The following is a 17,990-nucleotide window of genomic DNA, read 5'->3' on the forward strand; positions in this document are numbered from 1 at the left end:
TGGAACAGGATCTGTAGTGCTGGAGCTGGCAGGGAGCAGAGAAAGAGTGGAGATGTCCTTGGGATTAGGATCAGCGGCACGTCAGGTACCCTAATCCCAGTTATGCTGCCTATTGCATGAACTAGTTAAATCTGCTCCTCTGGGTCTCTTTCCCACATGAAAAATAAAGCAATTCTTCCAGTCAGAGGTTATTTACACCCCATCTTGCTGCTCAGAGCTGTGATCTTTGGCTTGAAGCTGCTCTGGCAGCAGAAGTTGTGTCCAGGCAGGAGGGTCCAGCATCACTTGTTCTGTTTGCAGGGACCTGCAGCAGGAGCTGCAGCCTCAACTCAGCCCTGGTTGCCTGGTGCCTGGAGATCCCTCTGAAATCTCAGGATTTCCAGTTGAGCTTTGCACATCTCGCCCCTCCTCAGAGTACATTCTGGGCTCATTTCCTTCTCTTCCTGGCAGCGACCCAAAAATCCCTGCTCAAGACCAGAATGATTCCTTTGTTACACTTTTCAGCTAGAGGTGACCTGGAAACTTTTTTCCCCCTAGGAGATCCAAGTGTTCACTAAGGCTTTTCCTTGCTCCGGGGCTGACGTCACTGACACCTTGAGCAGAGCAAGGAGCTGCCCTTGTTTTCCTGCACGAGGTGTCAGTGACTTCAGCAGCTCCCCCTTGGGATCTGTGGGATGGGGCAGGCAGGCCTTGGCACAGGACTAAAGCCAGCAGGGAAGTGTTTACATTGATGCCATTTCCATGTGCCCTGAAGTCCATGTTCATTTTGCTAATGGCTTTGATCTGAGAGGCTATTTAACTGGAAAAAGAGTGTTTCCTGCTGCTGTTTTGGTGGTTGATAGGTGTGTTTGGCTTATTTTGAGCGCAGACACACGCCACTACCTGGATGGAGCTATTATACCAGGCTGAAATATTGGCTAATTATGTTTGATGGGAGTTAAGTGTTTATTTTTCATTTCTAGGTGATCACTGAGTGTCCTAAATCTGCTCAGGGAACATGTAGAAGCTATTTTTGTGCCACGAGATTGCAGCTATCATTTAAATAGGTTCCAGCTTTCCTACTCAGGAAATTTGGGTTTAAACTCTTGGCCTCCTCTTCCCTCCCTGGTGAAAAAAGCAACAAAAAAATGAACTCAGGTGCCCAGTATACAGAACTTGGTTTAGATTCTCAAATGGGAGTGAAGAATGGTAGAGACTTTCTATATTTAGACTCCAGAAGGTGCCTGTTTAGATTATCTCCAAATAAAGGAACAATAGCCCTCTGGGAGTATTTTCCTAAGGAGTTAATGGGAGGGAGAAACACAAACATGGACATTGATGTGTACTTCTAAGAACAGTATAAATGCATAGAGACTTTTTATGAGGACCTGGTCCCTGAGGGAAAGGTTTCCTAGCGCAGGCTCCGAGTGAGACAAATGCCTGTTTGTGTGGTGCTGTGGCTGTCCTGGCCCCTTCCTTGCCTCCACCACTGGGATATTTGCCTTTTCATTCCTGAGGCACCTCTCCCAGTGAAGGATTTTTAGCTAGGTCAGATATCCTTCCTTCTGGAGCAGTCTAGGTGGTTGTTAATGATTGCAACCCACGAAAGCCTTTGAACTTTACAGGGCTCTGCATTCTCCTGAGCTGAATTTGTCTTTTCTGTGTAGCCAGATGCCAAATCCAGCAGTGTCAGGCATTAGGCTGGCTCACAGGGTGATGCATCTCTTTAATTCAGGTTCTCACCCCACAAAATCCCCCGATTTGTGGTTCTGGGAGCAGAGCAGGAATGCAGCTGGTTTGGATTAGAGACGGTAAGAGATGGGGGAGTTTTTCCATATGGGAAGTGCTTTGGTTTTCATCAGAGGCTCTTCTGAGGCTCCAGCTGCCTTGCATAAGCCAGCAGGTTTGCTCAGGTCACTGCTCAGGCTGTTAAGATGAAGGAGAGATTGTCACTTGATGATGATTAATTTAGGAATGCATTAGCATGCCAAAGAAATCGAATGATCGAGGCCTGCTTGCCCTCTCCTCTGGTTTCCTAGACCCAAGGGAGAAAGCAAAGCCAAGGCTGAAGCATATGACTTAATTAATGATGACTGTGGACTTTGCCTCTGCTACCATTTCAGCAAACTACTCATGAGCTGGCAGGGCCTTTTCCCTCTCTCAGATGTGGTCACTGATACTTGCTGCTTTCTCAGTGTTTGGGTTTTATTTAATCCTGAAACTGAGGGTTAGATAAAACTGATCAAGTGCCCCACTGCCTTCCCGTCCAGGCTGAGCCATGACCACCCTTTCCATGGTGACCCCAAATGATGTGTCAGCTGCAAAATGCAACCCCCACAGTACATGCAGAGTGCCCAGGGACTCTGCTTGCTTAAGCTTTTGTTGGTGTGTCCCTGATTTCCTAACTCTGAACAGACCGGTCGCTCCCATGCATTTCCTGGTCCTGTGAGAGATCCCATCCCGTCTGAGGGGTTGAATCAGTCCTGGGAGCAGGTGCTGGCATCATACCTCCTTGGGGAGCAGCAGCAAGGGTCAGCATGGGGAGAGGCAGCTGCCCAAGTGAGCCAGGGCAGGGCTGTGTTCCCAACGTTTGGGTTTTCCGGCTCGGTGTGTGTCCCACCCCTGTGCTTCCCAGCTCTGATTGTGAAAGATCTTTGTGAAGCTGCTTGAAGTCTGACTGTGTACAGCCAGGTGCAGCTCCATGAGGTACCCTGGTTCCCCTCAGCTCCTCCTCCCCATTGCTTTTCTCCTTCTCCTGGAGCTGAGTGTAGCCCTGCCCCAGCTGTTCCTTGGCACAGGGGGATGAAAACAGCCCTTTCAGCCAGTACTTTCCCAAATATTATTCCAAGTCCACCCAGTTTCTCCTGAGCTGGTCGTCAGGTGCTCTATAAATATCTCCAGCCTTTCCAGGGTTTACCATGGGCGGGTGTTGTCCTGGGCTGGGATGTGAGGCCAGGAGGGTGCTGGTGGCTGCAGGTCCTGCACTGCTGGTTCAGGGAGAGCTGGGGTGTGCAGCGGCTGCTGCTGGCACTGCTGAGCCCTCTGGAGCCCTGGCAGACTGCTCGGAGTGCACCAGCACAAGTCTGAATTTCAAATCTACATTTCAAAGTCCTGTTATTTACTTACTATGTTTTAATTGCTTCCCCTGCCCTTCAAATCAAAGTACAGCCTGTGGTGCAGAGACACCTCGATGGGAGCCGGGCTGGAGGCGGAGAACACCCACGGGATGGATCCGCCCCGCCAGGGAAGGATCCCGCGGCCATCCCAGCCTGCTGGGCCTGGAGCTGTTGCAGAGCAGCCGAGGGCTGCCAGGCATTGTGGTGGGAAGAAGGGGAAAGGAAGGCAGGCTCACAAAATTCCTTGTGCATCCTGGTGCAGGGAGCATGTGCCAGCACACGAGCTGCCAGCAGCAGCTGTAAGCGCTCAGGAACAGCAGGGAGGATGTTGACTGCAACAATGCATCAAGGCTGCGGTTTGTAGCCTCAATAGTCAGGCAGTTAACTTTTTTTCTCTTTTTTTTAACAAAGACATTTTGATTGCCAAATCCATAACCATTAGCAGCTGTGGTTTCGAGCTGTTCCTTCCTCACACGTTGCAGTCTAGACCTGACAGGCTTTCAAACAAAAGTTTGGCTGACGGCTTTTGTTTGGATTTCTTTGTGATCCTACTTTTTTTCCTTCTTTTCGTGTTCTGTTGATTTGAATTGAACATCAACTTGCATCCCTTTGCTAACACAGCCTCTGTGGAGCAGCTCTGCTGCATCCCTGAGCTCTTCCAGGGCCAAGGACAGCTTGTAGTGTTCTTTGGGTGCGTGTTCTGCATGTTTCTGCCTCGAGCTAGAAAATTTGGCATTTCTAGAAACTTGGATCTGCTTTAGGGTTTCTGTTTAGGAAAATGTTACATTTCTCATGGGCCAAAGGCTGGTTGGCATATGACCTTAAATGATGGTGCTTGAGAACATGCTTGGAGTTGGAAGTGTGATGCAAGACTGTGTCATGAGGGTGATGAAAACTCAGAATGAAGCGCTTGGTGCTCTGCAAGCGCTTTTCAGGGCTGGAGGGCTGAATCAGGAGGTGACACAGTGGAGGTAAACCTGGATCTGCTGTTTGCAGTTGGGTGTCACCTTTGGGTGAATGTGCCCTGGAGCACTCAGGGTGAAAGCTGTGTTGGGAAAATTGGCTGGATAATTCCCCAAAGGGAACGTCCTTGTAAAGAGATGACGGAGACCACTGCTGTCAGAGCAAATGACAGGGAGCTGATGCTCCTGAACCACTCTCCTTGGAAAAGTGACAGGCCAAATGTGGCTTGGGCACAGTGGCACCCACATCCAATTAAGCATTATCTCTCAGACTTGATGGCTTCATTTCTCCTGGATCCATGTGTTCATGGTGCAGGCATTGCTGCAAGTGCCCTTATTTGGCTGCAGCACCCCCATCACTCCCAAAAAGCTGCCCATTTTCTTTTCCCTCTTGCAAACCACTGAAGAAACATTTTCTAGCTGGATGGTGAGCAATTTCCCTCCGGAGAGGAGGAGAAAATGGCTGTTTAGTAGTTAATTACCTGTTACGTGTCTCTGACAGCGATGAAGCTTATGAGGCATGAAAGAAGAGCGGATCCGCCTCTCCCACAAATCACCAAGAAAACAGGGTGAAGGAAGTTGGGCTCCCAGGGGATCCCTTGCATCCCACTCCTCTTTTTGCACGTGGCCAAGGGGTGTCTCCAACACCCAGGACGAGCCCAGTGTGTGTTTCTGCCTGCTGGGGGGTGCTGATTTATTGCCACTGCTGGATCCAGCAGCCCTGCTCTGTCGGAGGAGATGCTGCCTCCACCAGGATGATTTTTTCCCCTTTGAATGCATTTTATGGTGAACTCTCTTGCCAACACATGGGGTCTGCTTGCTTTTATTCTTTCCAGACAGCGTTGCTTTCCAGTGCTGTCTCTTTTATTTCAAGGCTCTTGGAGAGCAGCAGGGAAATGAAGGCTGGAGCTGGTGTCCTGGCCCGGCGCTGCCTGGCAGAGCGAGCCGTGTTTTCCCTGTTGTTCACCGAGGAGCCACGCCAGGAAAATGATTCACCCCTTTCCATCATGAACCTTGCAGAGCATCCCAAGCACCTCCTCGCTGCTGGTGCCCCCGGCAGCTGCAAGATGGAGAGAGTGGCAGTGACCAGGGGAAGGACCACAGGTTCCAGCGTGCAATTCTCCGCCACGCTCCGGCTAACCGGGATGTGCACTCCCGTGGCAAGGAAAGCAGAGGAGAGCTCAGGCTGCATTGCAGGGCTCCACAGGCTGGCGTGTGTGAAACCAGGACTGTTCCCACCCCTTTGTGTCCCGAGGCCTTAATGAGAGCAGGAATGCTCCTGGAGGGTCGCTAGAGAAGCTGCCGGGCGCGCTGGGGCTTTGTGCTGTGCAGAGCTGCGGCTCCGTGCACGCGGAGCCTTTGTTCCTGCCTCGGATGCACCAGAGCAGAGCTCATCTCGTTAGTGATGGTTTGGCTTCCCCCCAGGACGTTTTCCTTCTGCTCTTTCCATTCCCCTGCCTTCGGGTCACGGCAGTTGGGTTCAAGCCAGTGCAGCTTATTGGGGAGGGGTGCAGCAGTCGAGGGGTTTGGGATGTTTTTTTCTCCTGTGGAGATGGAATCAGGATGAGCAAAGGGTCCCAAATGCTGCGTTGGTACCAGGAATGCTGGGTGAGCCTGCATGGCCCCAGCATCCTGCTGCAGGCTTTACCTAAATTGGGAAAGAAAAAAGTGTAACAGATTGGTGTGGGGGGGAAAAATATAGCAGGATTTTTTTTTTTCTCAGATGTCAGAGAAGGTGGGTTTGTGTCTCTGCTGGCTCCGAGCTGGCTCGTCCCCTCCTTTGCTCTTTTGCTGTGGGCTGTGGAGCAGGAGGCTGGCAGCCCTGCTGCTATTCCTGGTGGTGACAAGCTGGTGATGGGAGACGAGGGATGGTGAAAACAAAGTGTAGGGAACATTCATTAGCAATTATCCCTGCTTGCAGCTTGAGCTGCGTGGCTGTTGGGGACATCTGATAGCCACTTAATACATGTTCAAAGCGCTGGCTCTGGCGTGAGGGTGAATCTGGTGGCTGGTTTTTGGAGCAGCCCAGCACTCAGCTCCCTTTTCCAGCTTCCTTTAACCTCGAGCTCTTCCTGCAGGTGTTAAGCTGCCTTGAGATCTGCTTTTCTCTTCCCTCCCACCTAATCTCCTCACAGCTGGGGTCTTCCAGACCTGTTAGCAGCAAAGTGAAGCCCAGCTGGAGAGGTGGGACGAGCAGGGGGGGCAGTGGTTGTGTGGAGGCTGTGTGTAGAGCGTGTCTGTGGGGTGTTGGTGTGAAGCAGTGGGAGGAGCAGCTCTTGGTGAGCCACATCAGCTGTTTGCAGCCCACAGAGCCCACTGGCCTCCCACCTGCCTTGCTGCCTGCTGACTACAAGGTGGCAGAAGGTCTGAAAGGACGCTGAACTTTTTTTTCACACTGTAGTTGCATTGCATAACCTCTCTCTTTTGAGCTTCTCTGGTCATCTGCAGGATTGGAGAAGGGTAGGTTTGCTCCTTTTTGAGGGACAATCTGGTCTCTGGACTGTGTTTGTTGTATCCACCTTCTAAATGCCAGGTTGCTTCAGGTAGAGGCAGTGTAAAGCCTGGACTGCCAGCACCTGTCTTATTAACACCCCCAATATGAGAGAGATGAGTGCTGTTGAATTTAAGAAGGGACATCCCCCATCAGACTCCTGGGTTTGATTCTTGGTTTCTGGAAGAGAGGAAGCATGGTTTCCCTCTGAACTGACCTTTTATTTGAAAAACTGCTGTTGGACATTGTATTTACTGAGGATCACAGAATCCCAGACTGGCTGGGGTTGGGAGTGACCATAGAGTTCATCTCATTTTATTCCCTGCCATGGGGTGACACACACCTCCCACTAGAGCCAGTTGCTCCAAGCCCTGTTCAACCTGAACAATATGACAGGATATGCTCTGTCCTCTCCCTCTGCCACACCAGCTCTGGGTTTTGGGCTTTAATTCCAAGTTTACTGAAGTGATGATGGGCTACCTGTGGGGTGGAGTAGTTGGGAATAAATTTTTTCTCTGTCTCCTAAACTTCCTGCATTGCAGACAGTAGAGTGACTCCACTCACCTTTCACAGCAGAAACAGTGAGAAGTCAGGTTTTGGTACTTAAATTTGGGCAGCTTTGGACAATGTAACGGAGGCAGACCTGTTTGGTGTTTTGATGGCAGCATCTCCTCTGAGAGTGGAGCTTCCTAAATTTCTGTGGGATGAATGAATGGAATGTACTCATGGAAGAGACTGGGGGAAGAGGGGAGCTGGGCTGTTGGCTTGGCTCAGCATCTTGTGGGAGCTCAGCCTCATCTTCCTCACCTGGGAGCATCCTGACTCTAGGCAGAGGAAAGGGTTATGGCTCTTCCCTGGCTCCAGCCCACAGGAATATTCTGGATTCTTGTTCACCAGGATGAGATAAGAGGTTTCTGGGGTAGGTACAATAGGAAGCCTTAAATGCAGCAGCTGGATGAGGAGCTCGTTCCCTGCCTCTTGGAAGTGAGATGCCAGAGGAGGCACCAAAGCTATTTAAAATGAAGGACACAAAGGGGTTTGGCTCACAGATGGAAATGCATCCTGGGAGCAAAGATGAAAGGCTGTGGTGTAGAAGCAGGAATTCAAGTCACAGTTGTGGCATCCACCTTGGCCTTGAGATCGGATTGAGTGGGAACTGTTGGAGCTGAAGGCTTGATCCAGGTTTTGACTGAAAGCTGTCAGTGGAGAAACCAGCTGGCTGTTGCTTCACTGCTGGTGCCTGTTTGGGACATGTTCCCAGGATGGGGCTGTAAAAGGTGTGAGGGGGGACACAGTGGTGTCCAGGTCCACCTGGGAGATGTGGCTGAGGGGATTTGGGAATCAGCTGTATTCCAGCAGCAGGACCTCTGCAACACACCCATCCTGGCTGCTTCACCTGGCTGAAGAAGCCACGGGCTGAACCAGGTGTAGTGGAGCAGGAAGGATCACCTCTGCAGCCAGATTTGGGTAGCCTTTGGTCCTCCAGGAAGAACCTTGGTCCTTTGGCTTGTCCTCAGGTCCTCCAGCCATCTCTGGCCACCCAGGAGATGCCGAGAGTGACAAAGCAGTGCCAGCATTTCACACTCTCCAGGCGCTGACTGGGATATTCACTTTGGCTCTTCCTAACCTTCCAAGATCCTCCTTCCCTGCAGATGGGAAATGAAAATCCTTGGCATGGGCACGGAGCAGTGGAAGCAAGTCAAGTAAGGTGACTCAGCCAAAAAAGAACAGAGAGGAAGAAACCTGTCCAAGCCTGGGTGGGTGCAGCAGGGCATGGGTGCATGGCACGGATCAGGGCAGCTCCTCCTGCCCAGCATGGAGCAGCTGAGTGCTTGTACCTCTCTCTTACCCGGTGCACAGCTCTTACATGCTGTTGTAAAATGAGAGGGCTTGGAAGCATTTCCCCTGGCTGATCCAATCCCAGCGTTGGGCTTCTGTAAATCTCCCTGAACTGCTGGCAGTGCTGCCAAGCCCTGCTGCAGTGAGGGGAGAGCAGGTCGCTCCCTGCTTCCCTCGCCGTGCCCAGCTGTTCCAGGGCAAATCCAAACTCATTTTGGCAGGTCGGTGAGAGCTTTTCAAACACTCGGCCTAGGAGTCATTTGTTAGTAACAAATGGGGGATTTGCCAGGACACGCAGCTCCATCTGGTCTGGCATCCTGTCCCCTCCAGCAGCCTTGACGGATCTGCTCGAGGAAGGCAGGGGAGCAGGAAAAAAAAGGAGGCATTTTTCCCATGGAAGGAAAACCACTTCCGCAGTCTGTTTGAGCAGGGTTTCCTGGGCTGGAGCATCCTCGTGGCATGTGCTGGCCTCAGCGCCTGTCAGCACCAGCTCTGCAGCTCATGGACAATCTGAGGTGAGAGCTGAGACATACATTTTTTATGACTGTTTTGCATTTCACCTCTGAATGCCAGAGAGGCTGAGCTGCAGCCAGCCAGGATCTTGGTGTGCTTCCTGCATGGAGTGGGTTTTTTCTCCTTTTTTTCTCACATGGTAATTGAGAGAAACAGTTTTAGAGGTTTTTTTTCCCCACATGGTTAATGAGAGAAACAATTTTAGAGATCTTCTTCCAACCTAAATTCTTCTATAATTCTATAATCTGTTTATTCTCTTCCTATAAAATTCCCCCATGTCTTCAGTGTGTTAAAATCCCTCCAATGACACTATGAATGGAGCCAGCCCTGAGCTGGCCTCTCTGGGCCACCACCTTGGTATGTAGCAGGTGTCTTGCTCATCCTTTATATACAAGTGAATATCAAGGAATGTGTGTCCTGCAGTGGGACAATGCACTCTCAGGTCTCAAATCCTTGTGTTTGGGATTGAGCTTTGTGGGGAACATTTGGGGACGTATCTGTAGCTGGGACAGCTCGTGGTGGCACCTTTCTGGTGGTCGTTTCAGGCTGGGTTTGGCAGGTGCTGGTGTGCTGTCCATGACCAGTTAAGGATTAGTGTGAATATTCACATTCCTGGTCATCTGAATCCAGGGATGCATCAGGCTGAAAATCTGTCCCTTGCTTGTCCCAGTGAACAAGTGGACTGGTGATGGTAGGGCCCCGAACACCTCCCTCTCAACATCCCAGGGTTATGATCAGCCTAAATCAAGTGTGAAACCACAGGGGTAGCACAGGTTGGTGCTAAAGGGGGCTGAAAGGGGTTTGGGAACACCCAGGGTGAGCGGATCCAAAGAGGCAGCGAGGATCTTGCAGAATAAGACCCAAACCTGGAATTGTTTGGGGTTTTTTTCATTAGAAGTTCTTGAAGTGGTTTGGTCTGAGCTGCTACAGCCTCCATATGACCCATGTCTTGGCTAAGATCCCTCTGTTCTTGCCTGCTGAGCTCTTTCTGTGCCCATGCAGCTGTCCTGACTCTGGTCTCTGTGTCTCTCTGTGTTTCACAGTATCCAGACCTGAGCCAGGAGTCCGGGTCTCCATTTGTCTTTATCTGCACTAATCCCCAGGAGATGGTTCTGAAGTTTCCCATCAAAGGAAAACACAAAATCTGTAAGTAGTAAAGTTTCCCCAGGTTCCCCCCCAGCCCTCAGAGCTGGCTCCCCTTGGCACCCCAGCTTGCTGTTGCCAGATGAGTTCCCAACTTTCACCGTCTGCTCTTTGATCTGGAGGTGTTTGTTTAATAGCTTGAATACATCTGTAATATTTTTGTGTCTTCAGTTCCCCTTTCCCCAGATGTTGCTTCCTTCCAAATACGTGCTTCTTCCTGCCTCTGCAAACACTCTGGGAGTCAAAGAGCAGTCGTGTTGGTGGCCAATCTGCTGCCAGCACCAGCCTGGCTCGGGAGAGGAGTCTGTGCAGCAATGCCCAGGCAGATTCAGGCAACCTCCGTGTCCTGTAGTCCCAAATCACACTCCTGCCCCTGAGGGCAGCGAGGGCTTGAGCAGCAAGAGCTGCAGGGCCAGATGGATGTTCCCCATCTGCAGGGTGGTGGGATGGGATGTCCTGGCAGGGCGCGCGGGGAAGCGCCGCAGCATCTGTCCGCGCTCCGCTTGCCAGCGTCGTTAGTCCCTTTTACGAGCCACCAGCCCCTCCGCAGGCTGCCGGTTATTCCTGCCCGCTGCTATAAAAAGGATGGAGGAGGGAATGCGGCAGCTGGGGAGCCCGCAGTCAGCTCTGTCCTTATTAGCAGCCTCCCCACCACACAGCCCGGGGAAGGCACCGCACGCGCTTGCAGGGGATGTGAAAAATTAATTTGACGGGCTAAAAGCAGCAGAAGCAGGAAGAGTCTTGGCTGTTTATTCAGCAGAGCTGACAACTGGGTGATCTCCCTCCTTTCCACATGGATCCTTGGGCTAGTACCTGGGGCTCAGGAGTGTTGGGATTTCTCAGGACTGGTTAATAAGGGCTTTTTTGAAACACAGCAGAAGGTTATTTTTGTTGCCTTTGAGGGTCTTTTTCCCTCTCTGCTCAGGGAAGTACCTTTCTGCCACAGCTGGATGTTGGGATGTCCTGCAAAACCATTTAGTTTCTTCCTTGCCTTTTTGAGCAGCAGCTGGGAGGTGTATTCAGCCAAAGCTGACCAGTGCTTGGACACCTGCAAGCACTCAAATCTCTCTTATGGTCCTCCCCCTAGATGGGTTATTCTGAGTGCCAGTGAGCAGGCAGGAGTTATTTAGGATGCAAATCTTGGCTGTGGGTTAGCCTGCTGGCCCTTGTGTGCTGGTGCAGCCACTGCATCCTTTTTTTCTCTTGCTTTAACCTTTCCTTTGCTCTCGGGGCTCTCATGCTCCTTCTCTCCCACCTCTGCCTCTGTCTGGCCGTGGGTGGGAGAGGGCAAAGCTGCTCTGTGGCTCCTGCGTGTCTGCCTTGCCGGGTGCAGGTGCTGCCAGTCCCCTCCCCATCTGTCACATCATCTCCTTTGTGTTGTGACACTTTCCTGCTTGGAGAAGGATCAGTCTAACAGCCTGGAAGGAAGCCGGCTGTGCTGGCGGCTGCCTGTGCTCCCACTCCCACTGCTGGCCCTGCCTTCCCTGCCCTCCATCCCAATAGGAGCTGTCACAGGAGCAGCACAGGGGGCTGTGGAGCTGTGTGTTCACCTCCCAGAAGGGACATGGTCCGTCTGGGTGATATTTATGACAGCCTAAGGAAGGAGCAGGGAAGCCTTTGACCTTTCATCGGTGCAAGGCGCTGTTTTAATAGAAGCTGGCATTGCATCCCAGGCAGTCAGAAGCTTAATTCTCCCAGCTGGAAGCTGAGCAGAGGGAAGGTGCCAGCTCACATCCCCACTTGGACTTGCTGGCTGCCCTGGTCTCCTTGAAACCTGGCTCAAACCATGACAAAATGCCAGTTTGTCCTGTTGGGAAGCCAAGCCAGGGCAGTTTTCCTTGCCAGATAACAGCATGGACCTCACCACAGTGACATCCGGATGCTTCTCTGTTGCAAATTGTTTCTAGCAGCCTGGGGATGGGAAAAAAACCCTAGCATGGCTCATTTTTTTCTGCCAGGGTCATTGTTTTTGTGGAAGGGATGGGCACAGTGTTGCATCTGGGAGCACAGCTCTCCCCAGATACATCCCCCTGTAGTTTTAGTGCACAAGGACAAAGCTCACTGGCCTTTCTCACGGGAGATTTCCTTGAATCCAGGCAAAGCTACCCTGAAGCATCAATTAGAAACCTCCCTCCACCAACCAGTGTCTGGAAGAGTGAAGAAAAGCAGAGGACATGGTGTGAGACAAGAGGCCTTGAATCATTGAGCAGAAAGAGCAAGGGACCCTGGGGCTTTGCCTTATTTTTAGCCTTTTGTGAAAGGTTACCTGTGTGGTGTTTGAGAGCTGGAAGAGCAGAGGAGCTTCCCAATGTTTTTGGGGTCCAGGAGAAGCAGGCAGGCACATGAAAAGTAACAGCCCTGGTGACAGTAGGTGGTGTTGGGGGACCAGAACATGGAGGGAATGTGAACTTGCTGCCTTTCTCCTGCCAAAACCACCCCTAACATGGGGACAAGGTGGTCTGACACACTGCTGGGCTGGCTCTGCCTGCTGGGGTGCCAATGACTGGAAACAGCACTTGCAAGGAGAGGGCTTCTTCCCATCCTTAGGCAGTGGGGGAAAGTCTTGTCTGGGGTGGCCAAGGGGATGGAGGATCTCCCAGAACGTCTTCCAATCCATATTTCAGTTTGTGGATCTGTGGCGTGGTGATCTGCAAACTGTCTTTGTTGAACTGGAATTGGGAAGTTTTCTTGGTTTGAAGAGAAGGTGATGGTCATTGGCTTGTTGGGAGCTGTTTTCTCTGGAGAAGCACCTGCTTCTTCTGGCATATGGACATTTACCAGCAGATTTTGGAGCAGTGGCCAAAGTACAACTTTGGAGCCTGGCGTATCTTGCCCTATCTCTGTTCCCAGCTGCACAGACGGGGCAAGGCTGCCATTTAGAGGATGGGAAGATGCAGGGGAGCAGCAGGAAGGCAAGTCCTGGGGAGACATGGCATTAGAGAAGGTGACCAGTGTTGGCTGCTAGCAGAACCTCGCTGGAAAGCTGGGAGAGGAGGGGCATTCTTGCATCTTTACAGACGGGAAGAAGAGGACAAGGACACTCCTCTCAGGAAGCACATCACTATGCCTGGCTTCTGGCTTCTTCAGCAGGAGTTGTCCAAAATCCCATGTTCTGGTGTCCTGCTCCTGTCCCAGGTGGGAAAGCAGAGCTGGCAGTGAAGCCCCCAAGGGTTGTGAAGGACAAGGAGAAGGCAGTGTTTTCTCCAGGTCCCCCTGGAGCTGCTGACTGAGGTTTTCCCTGGTGGCAAAGCCAGCAGATGGCCTTGGAGACCACCAACATGGCAGATAGGAACATGGAGCAGGTGTCCCCATGACACTGGGTACCCATTGCACCATCATCCCAGGCTGAGGGTTTGTTGTCCCCAGTCCTGCCTTTTGCCGCACCGTGGAGAAACATCCCTGGCGCATTGCTGGATGGCTCCCCATCTCCTCAGAGCATCCTGCGGGCAGGCACAGGGATCAGTTTCCCCCCTGGTAGTGGCAGGCGAGTGCTGGATGTTAATTCACTCCTCTCCTCGCTGAATTTCCCCCTGTCTGGCATCTCCTGGCCGCGTCGGCCGCGCTTGCCCCTGGCTCCCCGGTGTCGCGCCTGCAGAGGGAGGCGAGGCGGCTGGAAACGCCTGGCTCCTCAAGCAGGATAATTGGATGTGACAGGAACACACTAACTAGGAGACCTCGCTGCCTCCAGCTCATTTGCATTGCAAATAGCATTTAAAAATAAAGAGTGATGAGGGTTTGTTGTGTTTTTTTCTTTTTTTCTTTAATCCCCTCTTTACAGGGAAGCTGGATGCAAAGATCCATCAGGGAGCAAAGAAGGGGTTAATGAAGCAGAAAGCCGTGGGGTGAGCAGCACTGGTTCCCATGAAGCACCCAACTGCCTCTGAAGGGAGCCAGGATGGTCTTCAGCTCTGGAAAGCAGGTGCAAGATGGATCTCTGATCTCAGATTGTGTTTAGGTATTGCTTTCTCTCTTGTATTCTGAAAATATTAAAAGAGATTTGTTTTCACCAAGACCTGGCCCAACAGCCCTGTGCTTCCAGAGAGGTCCCGTGCTGCAGACAAGGGTGGGTGGGAGATGGTTCAGCTATCACTGGCACCCGCAGGAGCAGCATGATGGGGCGTGGGGAGCTCTCCAGCAACAGGCAGCTTGGCTCCATCCTGGCTTTGGCAGGATCTCCCTCTCCAAAAAGTGCCTTGAGGTGTTTTTGCTCTATGGGGTCAGGCACATGGAGGAGAAGGGTGAGAGGTGAGGGGATGAGGGGGATGGCTCCCAACAGCCAGAGACCCCCTGCCAAGAGGGGATGGGAGGTTTGGGGTTAGAGGTGGGCTCTGTGCCTGCTCACAGGTGCTCTTCCAGCCCTTTGGAATCACTGCTGAGTGCCCAACCTTACATTCTTCTGCTGATTTGTACCAAAGCAGCAGCCTCTCCCCAAGACCTGGCCCCCAGCAGCTGTGTGTAGAACACCTTTGGAATAAGCTGAATTTTGCCTTTTTCTCCAGTTCCTCTCACAGAGCCTCTCCCCACATTACCGTGTCCATGCTCGTCATGCACTGCTGTGCACTGGGCTGTGATCCCCTCATGTGGTGCTCCAGGCTCTGCCTTGCCCCGGTCTAAGAGCTCCTCCTCATTACCCTGAGCCCACGCTGCTTTGGAGGGGACAGAGTGATCCCCCAGCACTCCCAGCATCTCTTTTCCTCCTCTTTCCCAGGAATGGGGTGGGAGCTGCCAGCTCGACTGCTTGGCACAGTCCCTGGGTGTAGGTTGTCCCAGCCCTCTGCCCTCTGCGTGAGGAGGAGGAGGGTGCAAAACTTTTGTGCTGCAACACTGGAAATCATCCCATGCCGTTTGCCCTGGGAGTTGTCTTCTGGCTCCATTTGCTGCCTGTGGGATCTCTGAGGTGCTGGAAATGATGGGGCTGATCCAACGCCCACCCACGTTATCCCTCAGTGGGAAAACCCTCGCGGGTGTTTCAGCTCTGAGCTGCCCGTGATTGGCACAGAGGTTGTGGTGTGGGAGCTGTTGTTCAATGTGGCCATGGGTGACTGGATTCTCCTGCTTCCTTCCTCCTCTGGCTGCATCCCCCATTTGCTCTGTCCCTTGTGTCCCACCACTATGTTCCAGTCAGCTGTGCTGGGATTCTTAGACACTTCCCTGCACACTTCTTACATGGAGATCCTATTGGATGGATGTCCCTTGGGAGTGATGGAGAATATCTATGGTGCCAACAGGAGCAGAGCTGGAGAGGGATGGGGGGCTTGGGGAGTCATCCCGGGGTCCTGTGGCTTGGGAAGAAGGATGCAGGAGAGGCCTTCCTTGTGGGCTGTGTGGGAGAGGCGGGACACAGGGCTGGAAGTCAGCACCCAGGGAGGAGGTGCCAGGCTGGCTCTGGGTGGTGCAGCTCCTGCTCCTGTCCCAGTCTGATGGTCCCAGCACCATCAGACAAGACCATGACAGAGTGGGATCTTGTACCGACTCTGTGATCCCACAGAATCCCACCTTCCCATCACACCTAGTGCCTGTTAAAATCCCCATCCCAAGATACTGCTTCCCCAGATGCCTGAGCCAGACTTTAATATGAGCCATGATTTATTTCCATATTAAACCAGATCCATCTCCTGCATCCACCTCTGACAGTGGCTGCTCCCTTGTCACCTCCCTGTCCTTTGTCACTCACAGCTCAGAGCTGGAAGAGTGAAGGTATGATGAAACCTGCAGGTTTCATCCCTAAGGGTTCCACGTCCTCCATAGTCTGTAGGATCCTGTGGGATCCCATCACCTCAGGCAGGCTGGATCACAGGCCCTGCTCGTGGTCGTGGCAAAACGTCATTGGAGCAGTGCTGAGATCATTCCCAATGGAACTGCCTTGCCTGGCAGGGGTTTTATTTTCCTTCTGTGTTAGTGGCATCACAATTTTTCCAGGAAAGATGCACTGATCCATCCCTGGTTTGTCTTGTGTTCCTGTCTGACGCTGGTTTTTCCATCCTTGGAAGCACCATTCCTGGTCTGAGATTTGCTGAACATCAACACCAAATGCCCACAAAATCTTTTACCCAATCCTTGAAAGTACTTCAGTAAAAACTGACCTGGTTTTATTAATACAGGTTGTCTTGGAGCCTGCTAACATTGGCTCTGTGCTCTGTGAGAACAGTTTCTAATCAGGATAAGGAAAGATTTCTCCTCCTTCTCTCTTTTGGGCTTTAAGAATTCTCATGCCTCTTTTCCTGATTTAAACATCTCCTGCCTCCCTCCCACTTTCCCCAGCCCCAAAAGCTGGTGAGACACCCAAACCTCTGGCCTTCTTGGCATCACCTCCTTTGCCAGAGATTTGGGTCTTGTGTTCTCCCTGTTTGGGGCAAAAAACATCAGAAGAAATTGGCATCTCCTTTGGTGCTCTCCTGAAACCACGCTGGATGGTGGCACACTCGAGGAATGGTGGGACCTCTTTGGGCTGGAATACTTACAGCAGACCCTGGCTGGCTGGCTGGAGTTGGTGCTGCTCTCCCTCTGCAGGACCTGCAGATTCGTGCATGTTCCTGCTCCATGCTCAGCCCTGACAGATGCCATCTGGGATCCTGCATCCCACCTCCCGCTGGCACAGCTTGCTGCACCAGTTCACCTTCCTGGTTTGGGGTGTCATGGAGACAGGACTGGGACATCCCCACTGAGCTGAACTGAAATTTCCTCACCGAACTGCATGGCTGATGCTGAGGCTTTGGGAAAAGGAGCAGAGATTTTGGATTGTCTGGTGGCTAGGGTTGAGATGAGCTGGAATTTCCTCCCTGGTCAGCAGGGCTGGTGCTGAAGTTTAGGTGGGAAGTTTAGGGGACATGTCACCTCCAGGGCATGAGAATGGCCGGGGACCCAGGTGCTCTTTCCATCCAGAAGAGCGTTTGGAAAGGAAAAGTGGCAGCGTGGGGCACAATGTGGTGCATTTTGAGGTAGGTGTGGGTGCCCAGGGTGGTGATGACTCCCTCCTGTGCTGGCTCTGGGAGCTAAAAGCGTGGCCTTGGAGGGACCGTACCGGGCTGAGGTCTCACAAGACACCACTCAGAGGGTGGAACACCCCCGAAGGATTCCCCCCGCCATTTCCCAGGAGGCACTCCGGCGGCTCCGGCTCCTCAGGCAGGGAGCGCTCCGCTCCGGGCTTTGTGTGTCTCCGGCTCCCGATGCTTCAGGCGCGGTCTCCGCTCCGTGTTTTCCCGCCGCCCGGGGACGCCGCTCCGCGTTCCGCCCTCCGCGTTTTGCGCCGCGTCCGCCCCGCCCCGCCCGGCGGACCCGGCGCGGCCTGCGCGGCGCGGCCTCAGCGCGTGGCGGCCCCGGCCGGCCCGGCCCGGCCCCGGCCCCGGCCCGCAGCGCCGGCCCCGCCGCGACCCACATGGAGCGCACCTAGGGCGGATACCCCAGCGACCGGGTGAGTGCGCGCCCGGCCGGGCCCGCGCCCCGCCGCCCCGCCGCGGGCGGGGGGGGTGTGTGGGGGGGTGGCGGTTGGGGCTCCCCTCGGGCCTCGGGCACCCCCCCCGCCCCTTGTGCACGGGCTGGGCCCCGTGAGCCGTGACCGCCGGCACGGCGATATGTGCCCTCCCCGCTTCTTCCTTGTGACCCCCGGGAAGGCGGCTGTGCCCTCCCCCACCCCCCCCGCGGCCCCCCCGTGCCCCTTACGGACGGGGATCGGGGTACCCCTCCCCCGGGACCATTGGGAACGGGAGTTTCAGTGCCGCCCCCTCCTCTGTGACCCCTGGGAATGGGGCTGCGCGCCCCCCCGGACCCTTGGGGAGTCCGTGTGCCCCCCCACCTCTGCGACCCCGGGGGACGAGGATATGTGCCTCCCCCTCCCTCATCTGTGGCCGTGGGGATGGAGCTCCGGAGCGTCCCCGCGGGGCCGCTGGGGACGAGGGTCCGTGTGCCCCCGGCCCCCCCTCCCGGGGGCGGTTGCGGGTCTCTCCGGCC

The 17,990-nt window shown here is 53.5% G+C and overlaps 2 protein-coding genes and 1 long non-coding RNA gene across 6 annotated transcripts in view; 2 read left to right on the forward strand and 1 right to left on the reverse strand.

Annotated features, from left to right (window-relative positions):
- The window catches only part of TRIP4 (thyroid hormone receptor interactor 4), a 28,671-nt gene extending 14,616 nt beyond the window's left edge, over nt 1-14,055 (forward strand). The window contains 3 exon segments of the mRNA XM_064389418.1: nt 9,944-10,046; nt 13,822-13,884; nt 13,887-14,055. Coding sequence (XP_064245488.1) covers nt 9,944-10,046; nt 13,822-13,884; nt 13,887-13,927 — 207 coding nt within the window. The 3' untranslated portion in view covers nt 13,928-14,055.
- Nucleotides 10,780-17,203, reverse strand: LOC135280965 (uncharacterized). Its single transcript, XR_010347763.1, has 2 exons — nt 16,505-17,203; nt 10,780-16,386 (listed from the first exon to the last, which is right to left on the reverse strand). It is a non-coding gene; the product is annotated as an uncharacterized LOC135280965 (long non-coding RNA).
- Nucleotides 13,877-17,990, forward strand: part of ZNF609 (zinc finger protein 609) — a 65,618-nt gene continuing 61,504 nt past the window's right edge. For 3 of the 4 annotated variants that reach the window (XM_064389416.1, XM_064389417.1, XM_064389413.1), the window contains exon 1: nt 17,316-17,454. The gene's annotated coding sequence lies outside the window, so the exon portion shown is untranslated. Of the gene's footprint in view, nt 13,999-17,315; nt 17,455-17,990 lie in introns of those variants that run through there. The other variant, XM_064389414.1, reaches the window with a different exon arrangement.

The sequence above is a fragment of the Passer domesticus genome, chromosome 14 (genome assembly GCF_036417665.1).
Source record: "Passer domesticus isolate bPasDom1 chromosome 14, bPasDom1.hap1, whole genome shotgun sequence".
In the NCBI taxonomy this organism is placed as follows: domain Eukaryota; kingdom Metazoa; phylum Chordata; class Aves; order Passeriformes; family Passeridae; genus Passer; species Passer domesticus.